The following is a 10,063-nucleotide window of genomic DNA, read 5'->3' as shown; positions in this document are numbered from 1 at the left end:
ATTCGGATGCCCGTCATAAGTATAAACTAATTACCTCGATATATGTAACTCAAGTAGATTCATTATATCACCGTTTATTTGTTATGCTTATATGTCATGACTTAAACAAATATAAACTAAGTTCCATTACTCGAAGACTTACCTCGGTTGTTGTCGAACGATTTCAACAGCTATTCGACCACTTTTTCCTTTCCTTTATCAGATATAGTTCCCCTTTGCTCTTGAGCTTAAATTTAAACAAATAAATTTATTTAATTATTTTTCACTTCGGCAATTCCATTCAATACATGTATGTCATACAATTTAAGTACAATGACCTTGTTCAATACTATTTAAACATCATGCATTATCGAATTTCATCAACACCATCTAACTTCATATAGAAACACATATCATCCTAAGTCGGTACACAAGTCAAATGCATCATTTAAATTGTCAAAGTCCACAATTTAGTCATATCTCTCTATCATAGTTTCTTCACTTAAACCGAATTAGCAAGCCCATATAGTCTTTGGCCGAATGCTATATAACCCAAGTCATCAAGAGTTTTATTATTTAACACTTAGATATCCATAGCTAAATAGGTTATTTGTACATACATATATATCGTCCAAAACCGAACATAAGAATTTTTTCATATATCTAACATTAATTAAATTATTCAAAACCTCACTAGCAAAATATCATGTACTATGCCGAACCAAAAAAAGATCAAACACCTAGCTTATCCATTCAAAACACTTAACCGGCCTTTGACCAAGACTTTAAACAAAGTCTATGTTCGGCTATCACACATATGGGCATTATTAGTTTAAAGTTTTAACAAGATTAATTTCTTTGATCTTGACCTAAATGACAACTCCCATTCTCCTTATTTCAACCGAATTATTCATAACATCAAGACTAAAATTTTTGCACCTTGAACTTCATACATTTATAAAAACTTTCATAACTTATTCGGCCTTATCAAGAACCATTTAACATGCAAGGAAAAATAATCATAGAGGAAGAAGTTAACATTCTAAATAGACTCAATTTTTGACCGAATGTACAAGGTGTCTCTAAGCTACTCATCCAAAAATCTTTACCCCATTCTAGTCATTCCCCCATTGTTCCCTACAACATGAAAATAGCCCCTAATTCCAACACTTAATCATTCGGCATCTTGCTCAAATCACCATAGGAAATCTCAACTTTCTTGACATTACCAAGAGTGCATTCACAAATTAACTTAGCATAATATAAAGCCAAATCAACAAATTCAAAGCTTACCTCCTAATAGCTAAAGATGAATGCCGAATTGCTCTAGGTAAGTTTTCCCTTATTTTTCCTCTTTGTTTCGGCTTGAGAGAGGTAGGAGAAGAAGATGAACACCATCCTCTTTCTTCTCTTTTATTTAATTCATTTTATTACAATTATTAATTCATTTGTTAATACAAAATTGTTTTAAATTTGAATTGGTGGAGCATTATCTTTTCTTGGCCGGCCACTATGTTCATTATGGGTAAATTGACATGCAAAACCACTCTTTCAATGCATGTACTAATAGACCATTGTAAGATTAACCTCTCACTTTCCAACAATGTTTCATATAAGTCCATTTTAATAAATCCACATAAAAATGATCAAATTAATGCATGAAACTTTCACACATGCATTTACTCACATCATAAACACAGAATATAACTTTTAATTATTTATAGGACTCGGTTTCGTGGTCCCGAAACTACTTTTCGACTAGGGTCAATTTAGGGCTGTCACAACTTTGGTCATTGAACTATTCAAAAGTTTTCATATAAGCCACTAGGCTATTAAAACCGATGCTACACTGCATGCACCAATTGAAAGCTTTCTTTCCCCTTGTCTAAAATTTAATTTTTTCATGAAACAACTTTAGACGTCACAAATCTGCGAGCTAAAATTCAAACAACTTTTTTATCCGATCTTTGACACTGACCGTCAAATTGAATTGGATCCAGTACCCATACCGGCCATCAAATCGTCTCTTGAAACTCACTAGCAGAACTTTAAAAAAATTAATAACCCAGTAACTTGAATAAATTTTTTTGATTAGTTTAATAACTTAAATGAAAATTTTAGAATAATTAATTAACATTATAACTTTTTTTAATAAAATAACAAAAAAAAATTTCACCCATAATTTTAGCGAGTAATAGGTATAATATAGCTTAAAAAAACACTAAAACAACGAAAATACTAATTGCTATGCATTGACAAAATCGAGTATTATTTGGAGATTAAGTTGGGGGTGTTATGATTGGCGTGTTACTTTTTCCTCTGATCAAAATGGTCAGGATTTTGTACAAATGAACCAATGATGGGAGATTTGTTGTAGAAATTTGGAATAGCAGGAGGTCCAAATCAAAGAACTTGAAGAGTGAAAACCCACTCAAGTAATGGAATTGCGTTGTAAACTTTCTGATCAACATTTTGAATCAAAACTAAAATTCAATGAAGCAGAATTGTAATAAACCATGGATTAAACAAAAAATTTAAATGTTTAAATATATGATGAGCTCAACTTCAACAGGATGTCTTAAAAGGACACCAATGACAAGTACAACAGCAAGATTATATCTATTTTATGTGTGAATCATCAAAATTTTGACATCTGAACAGACAAAAAAGGGACAAACTTGTTACATCCGAATACCCAATTTTGGCTGTTTTCTCACCTTCACCTTGTAAATGTAAAAGAACAAAAACCGGGGGAAGGGGCGGGGGCGGGGGATTGGTTTAAGGAAAAGGCAACAATGAATGAAAAACAAACAAACACCAAAAAAATATAAGCTTCTCTCACAAATTGCTTTATACGTGTTACTCTACATCTTCTCTGTAAAAATCAAAAATAAAAATTGAGTGCTTTGTCATACTGGTTGCTTGATGTGAGCCAAGAAACTTCAATCCATGTTCATTTCGTGTTTCAGCGAAGAAGGTGCATGCAGAAGAGGGTTCAATCATGGGTCATCCAATCTGCATCAATCATATAGCTATCAAAGCTGATCTAAATACCCAAAACTCACCTAATTTGTTCAAACCCGAATTAGAATCAATTTCATAAGAGCAGAGAAAAAAAAAAAACACTAGCGTTAGATCAACTCAAACCTAAATGATTTCAACTAAAAAACAATTAAATCCAAAATAATTCAAACCTAAATAAACTGGAAACGAAAATGATCCAAACCAAAATTACTCCAAACTAGCTAATATAAAACATATAAACCTTTGAAGATCATCTTTCTTAATCACAAGTATCCTTTTAATTATATAAAAACATTAAAAAATATTATTATAAATTAAGTTCGGTTTACACAATTTTATATTATAATTCTTTTTATTTTTCCTAATTATGAAACTACTCTTAAAAAATACAATCAACTAGTTTGGGCTCATATCCCAACATTTGCTATGTTACCTATGTTCTGATAAAATCTCACTTTGTCTACTCAATTCATTCAAAATGGAACTTAATTACAATTGATAAAATCTGGCTTTGTCTACTCAATTCATTCAAAATGGAACAACTTACTTACTATTGATAAAATCTGACTTTGTCTACTCAATTCATTCAAGATCCAATTTGGTTTGACTTTAAAAGTCAATGACTTAAGAATGATCCAATTCCAATAAAAATTGAGGGTCAAGCCTAAATGACTAGAATAAAAAATTACAAGAACCAAAATATGAACTAACGTCCATTAGACCCAAAATAACCCAACCTAAAGTAATCCAAACCAAACCCAAGACGGCTACTCATTCGACATCTCTAATCAATCACCGAGAGAATCTGTTCATGTTATGGATACCATCTAAGAACATAAAGCATTTCTTTCCTAACTCTGCTTGTAGAGATGGAATGATTTTCAGGAGCAAGGACAACAAATAAAAATCTTGAAAAACATATAGCCTATGTTGCCTTGACTCTTCATTTTTCTTTAAGTCCACTTGTCCTACGCTAGTGTGTCAGGCAAACATATGACAATGTGACCTCCAAATACATGGAAAACCTTAAAAAATCCAACCATACTCATATAAGATATACATCCATATTTTATACTTACCAGAACCCAAGTAACATAGCATATAGTAATAAATTAACACAAGCAAGCTATTAATTATGATCAAGTCATCAAGCCTCTTAAGTGTTTGCAATCTGGTTGGAACATACATATCAAACTGAGCACTGAATAAATTACAAATGAAAGAAGCGGAAAGAAGTGAAATCAGAAAGAGAATGAACTCACACTGCTTTCCATTCACTGCAGGAAGTCCATAATCAGCAAGCAGGTACGAGAGGAAAATTTCATTCCAGATATCAGGTAAGCCAGGAAGACACCAATGGCTACAATCAGGTACCGTTGGATTGTCACTCCACCCACCCACATGTGCATCTCTTCGGAAAGCTGACATGGAAGTTACTTGCAGAACGGTTATAGGAACAGTCATATTCTTTATCACCTCAAATATAGTCTCTGAAAAAATGCTTCGATCCCTCCCTTCAGTTTCTAACAATGGGTTCTGGGTCACATTGCAAAACCTACGGGATTTTTCACTGATGCAGAAACCAAAAAACAGTAATGGTTTATAAACTGACAAACACATTTCATTTGGAAATTACCCAAATAAGCAAATAATGTAATAGATAATATGTAGATAATTGACCGCATAAGGGACCCATGAAATAGATCCAACTCTAAAGCCTTTTTATAAGAAGAATGAAGAATGAAAACGAAATTAGGAAACAGTGAAGCAGATATCAAGTTGTGAAGTTGTTCAAATTGTACATACAAGCCAATTCAGGGTTGTTTGCTGAAAAAGAGCAACATAATATCTGCTTGTGGGATGCGAAAGGGATAAGAGGGAGAGAATAGCTCATAATGGCATTCAAAAACTGAAGATGTATATATGCCACTGACAACAGGACAATCAAAAATAAGGATATAAAACTCATTTAATTAGCAACTAAAAGGATTTCCTTTTGAGTGTGCTTTTTGAAATAGCATCATGGTGCAGCTGAAAATTCCACTCAGTCATTGGTACAAGCATTTTCCTGCTCAAAGAGCTGAGTTGAATTCCCCCTTCCCCCAAAGTTATACTTGATGAAAGCAAAACAAAAGGACATAAGAAAGAGCATCATAGTATCATTGGTTACCTCCAGTGCGATGGCTCAAATGTTCTGAAAAAGACAAGTGTTCTGTTTGTGTCAATCGTGTTCTCAACCCATGATGCCCAAGTACCTAATGCCATTTTGAATGCAGCAGGAATTGACATTCCAAGCTTTACTGAGTTCCCAACCTGGAAGTAGCAACCACTGCCAAAGAAGAAAATTAGGAAATTTTCTTACATGTGTATGTAAAACCATCTAGGAAATGTCTTTTGAGTTAGTCATAGTAAGTTAATTGGATACTAAATGGTCAGAAAAACACATCTACAATACAACAAAGGCCGGTAAGGTCTGACCAGTATTCTCTTTCAGTTTAGAATATTATGAATTGAACCCTTCAAGCATTAGTTCAAATTGAAAAAGCTGCAAGTTAACAGTTGTAGAGATTCAAATTGAAAAAGAAGCACCATAAGAATTCATGTAGAAACTATGAAATATTCTCATTAATTATTGTTGTATAAAAGTTTAGTCTCAAATTCTTCACTTGTGGCGAAACCATACAGTACCAAATACTTGAATCATTGCAACCTAAAAAAGAGATAAATACTATTAATTGAAGTAATCCCAATTCAGGTAGTCTCCGAGAAGTAAAACACTAAAATGACTTATTTGCAGGGACAATTGTGGGTTTCATAATTTGCCGTGATTCTGAAGTGCAACAGGGTAAGTGTTCCTCCACTAAAGCATCCTTTCATAGTCAGAATTCAGACATCCATTGGAAAAAGTGACAAGAGTATAAATGCTGCACAAAAAGTAAAAGATAGAAAGTACACATATAGGCCAACTATCTAGGAAACCTTCCACAAGCTGCTGCCACAGCTAGTTTTCCCCTCTATAAGGTCTACAAAGGGAAGGTGGAGGAGAAAGGAAGGCAGAGAAAAGGGAAAAAAGGAACCTTTCCTTAAGATTCAATAATGCGGACTTTGAATAATGGAAAGACATATATAATCCAAAATACAGAGTATCATTTACACAAATTATATAAATTTGGAAAATGACAACGCAAAAGAGATTACAGCAGTGCTTTGTAATTGCTACCAAATTATTCATGAGAACCCAGAAACTAGAGGATCTTTCTCTAGAAGTCAACACGAAATTGAATCTGTGTCATGATATAAGTTTATAGACAGACAGAAGGCAACTTACGTTTCAAAGAGCTTCCCTGGAACCCACCATTGTCCAGTGTTGAATATAAGAACATCTGCATTAATCCACTCATTGCTAACATCATCCAATTTATCCAACTTAAGGGTTGACCTAACACGCTTTGGTGCATGTCTAGGCATCCAACCATGTTGCACCAAGAACACCGAGCGAAAGAACTCAATGGTAAAATTGAAGGAAGTAAACCGAACACCTAGAAATCTGATCCGTTTTGTTATCTTATTGCCATTAACTTCATAAACACTCTTCTTATCTTCTACTCCGGTCATAAGCAAGCAAATCAATGATTCCCACTGCGTTCTACTCATAGAATCTCCAACAAAAACTATCCTTTTATCTCGGAGCATTTCCAGAACATTGTGAACATTAAACCTTGGAATATCACAATTTTTTGGTTTCCATCTCCATTTGAGATAATCTCTATCTTTCCGGCCATTTCCCAAGCAATTGAATCCTTGTTCTGCAAATGGACAGTCTGAAGCATTGTATAATGGGTAATCATCATCTATAACCCAGCTTCCATCAAAAATATCACAAACGTTGCTTGAATTATTGAATTTTAACACACCATGTCCATAAAATGCTTGACTCAGACTAGGGAGAACATATATATAACCCCCATGAAGTAGTATAATAAAAGAAATCAAAGCCCCAATGAGAATAAGGACAGGAAACAAGCGTGAGACCCAGCCCAACCTATGATAAACTCTAGAACTAGTGAAACACAAAGGTTTAGTGCTTAGAACATTCAAAGCTTTGGGGCTTGAAACATTCAAAACTCTCGGGCTTTCAGCATTCAACGCCCTTCGGTTAAATGATGTACTCCTACTAAAATTATTCACCATCTCAATCAATTCATAATGCCAATATATTCAAAGTACAATTTTTGAGACTAGGCATCTTCCTTTTACCATCTTATCTCACCAACATTCAACAAACTCCCAACCAAAAATAATGAAAACTTTACAACTTCAAGATCTTCAATAGCCCTTTTCTCTATAAACAACTTCAAACCCATTATAGAATTGATCCAATGTATATGCCAAACTAACGATTAAAAAATTTTCACCATCAGTTCAATCAATATTCCCCATTCGGCTCAGAGAAGTATAAGAGTTTCATAGTAGAGCAACACAACACATCAAAGTAAATCATTCAAGTACAGAGAAACCAACACATCTATGCATATTTAACACTCAAATTACAGCTTTTTCAAAAAATTCAAGCTGAAAGCTATGATCTACATAACAACCCATTTCGCATCAGTGGCCAATGAAACAAAAGGGTTTCCCAAATCTCAAGAAAGACAGACCCAGATTCCCAAAAGAAAAGAATTCAACAATCTTGTTTTAAGAAGAAGAAAAAAGATCTTACTTAGCTGGCGGACGAAGGCAAAGTTAGATAGAAATATAGCATTCAATGAGTGAGAAATGACAGAACGCTTGAATGGAAAGAAATGGGGGAGATGAGAGAGCTGTGAAGCGAAGGAGATCGGAGAGGTGGTTAAGAGAAAAGGACAGCAATACATCAAAATCAAAAACGAAATGTACAGACAAATGGCTAGAGAATGCAACAAGTGCTATTATAATTATTTATAACCATAAATTAATATTAATACATGAATCAAAAAATATTGATCTTCTGTTAAAAAAATATTTAAAAAACAATGTTTTCTCTCACTCTTTTAAAAAATATATTTATATAAAATCAATAAAAACTAAAACAAATAATTTTTTAGGCACTATGATTTATTTGACTTTCAAATTTACAAAAAATATATATATAATTTTAGTTATTAATTTAATTTTTTTCTTTATGTTTTAATTTTTAAACTTGTATTATTTGTCAAATCATTTAAAAAATATAAAAAAATTTAGCGCCTGCTAACTTCGTTGATGTGGTATACACGTGAATTGTCATGTTAGTAAGTAACTAACTTTTTATAATTTAAAATTTTCATAAAGAATTATAATTTTTTTTAAAAATATAAAAATTAAAAATATTTTAATACTTTTTAATTTTTAAAAAATTAATTAATTGCTAATATAATATACACATAAACTATCACATTATCAAAATTAACAAATATTAACTTTTTTTTATATATTTTTAGCTAATTTGACAAAAAAATAAAAGTTTAAGGGTTAAAAAGGGTGAAAATTTAAATGAAAGACTAAAATAAATTTTTTTCATAAAATTGAAGAGCCAAATAAATTGTTACACTTCATTTTTTAAATTTTTAACTTTGCCATCTTAATTAATCAAGCTTCATTTGGTTTTTAGATAAATTATTAATAAATACTACGATTAAAAATAGAAAGTATATAAAAATATATTTATAAAAATAATATAAAAATTAAATGAAATTTTAGTTGAAATGGTAAAATAAAAATGTTAAAAATTACAATGTTTTAGCTTTAAATGTCATTATATGTTTTTTTTTTAGTTTTTACAAGAGATATAAAAAATAAAAAATATCCTTAAAATAATATAATTTACTTTGTAAAATAATTATTTTTTAGTCACTTGACTAAGTTAATAGCCGATGAGCTTAATATATATTTTTTGGGTACAACTAACACACCGCTACTAAGAGTAAATCAATGTCACACACACAATTAGCAATTAGCAGGCGATTTTTATATTTCGCTCTCATAATATGGGTATGAGATAAACACCATTGACTAATGAGTTAAGACATTAGAGTTTATCTAAGGGCTTAATATATAACATAAATTTTTCTAACGTAAACTTGTTCTTTCACCCATATCGTGGAAGTACCATAATGTAGTTTAATATAATAACTTAATAAATAATTGGATCTTTGGTAATATATTATTAATTTGTTATCCCATGCATCTTATGTAACACCATTCACCTATCCTATCAATTGGTATGAATGAGAAATACCACTTGAACATTTATGGAGCAAGATCCTTAACGTTTTTTAAGAAAATATATATTATAAAATTTGTATGAAATCATTAAAAATAGGTAAATCAATTTTTAGTATTCTAAAAATCATGTTAAGCGTTTAAAAAAAGTTCGGAAGTGTTTGGGGGTCCAAATTAGCTCCCAAAGCAACTCCAAACATAATATGCATGAAACATGCTTTAAATTTAATCAAGGATCAATATCATAATGGTGAATTCTTTCATTATCTCGGTGATCTGTGTTCTTCAAATGCATTAAGCTTATTCATTCTTGTGACTTTTCGCACCAGTCACACCATGAATTCTATTTTAAACATTGCCCCATCTCTTGATAAACTAATCCGCGGACCTTCCATTTGTGATCCCCATGTTTTACGTCCTAGCGGACCTTTCTGTATTTATTGTCCTAGTGGACTACCTCGTATCTAGTGTCTTGGCAAACTACCTCGTATTTAGTGTCCCAACGAACTACCTGTGTTTATTGTCCCAGCAGACTACCTCGTGTTTAGTGTCTTGATGGACTACCTCTTGCTTAGTGTCTCGACGGACTACCCCGTGTTTAATGTCTCGATAGACTACCCCATGTTTAGTGTCCTAGTAGACTCTATATGTTTCCATAGCCAATCTATGGTCTTATACATTAGACCTCTTTTGAGGTGTTACCCCGTAGGACCTTATCACCGTTGCGGTGTCGCCCTATAGAACCTACTGACCGCCATCGGTGTTGCTCTATGGAACCTAATAACCGTCATCGCATGTTACCCAAAAGGACCAGTCGATA

At 32.4% G+C, this 10,063-nt stretch overlaps 1 protein-coding gene across 2 annotated transcripts; it reads right to left on the bottom strand.

Annotated features, from left to right (window-relative positions):
* Positions 1 to 2,500: 2,500 nt before the first annotated feature.
* On the bottom strand, positions 2,501 to 7,915 carry LOC107952060 (protein trichome berefringence-like 7). Of its 2 annotated transcripts, XM_041082456.1 has the most exons (5): positions 7,724 to 7,914; positions 6,332 to 6,824; positions 5,174 to 5,332; positions 4,266 to 4,573; positions 2,501 to 2,994 (listed from the first exon to the last, which is right to left on the bottom strand). In XM_041082456.1, exons 1-5 carry the CDS (start codon positions 7,875 to 7,877, stop codon positions 2,975 to 2,977), a joined length of 1,134 nt encoding a protein of 377 aa, XP_040938390.1. In that variant the 5' UTR covers positions 7,878 to 7,914; the 3' UTR covers positions 2,501 to 2,974. The 2 variants fall into 2 exon arrangements, with proteins under 2 accessions (XP_040938390.1, XP_040938384.1); XM_041082450.1 differs by having other exon boundaries at positions 6,332 to 7,915.
* Between the last annotated feature and the right edge of the window lie 2,148 nt (positions 7,916 to 10,063).

The sequence above is a fragment of the Gossypium hirsutum genome, chromosome A02 (assembly GCF_007990345.1).
Source record: "Gossypium hirsutum isolate 1008001.06 chromosome A02, Gossypium_hirsutum_v2.1, whole genome shotgun sequence".
In the NCBI taxonomy this organism is placed as follows: Eukaryota; Viridiplantae; Streptophyta; class Magnoliopsida; order Malvales; family Malvaceae; genus Gossypium; species Gossypium hirsutum.
Note: the sequence above shows the minus strand (reverse complement) of the source record. Positions and strands in the feature narration are given on the sequence as shown.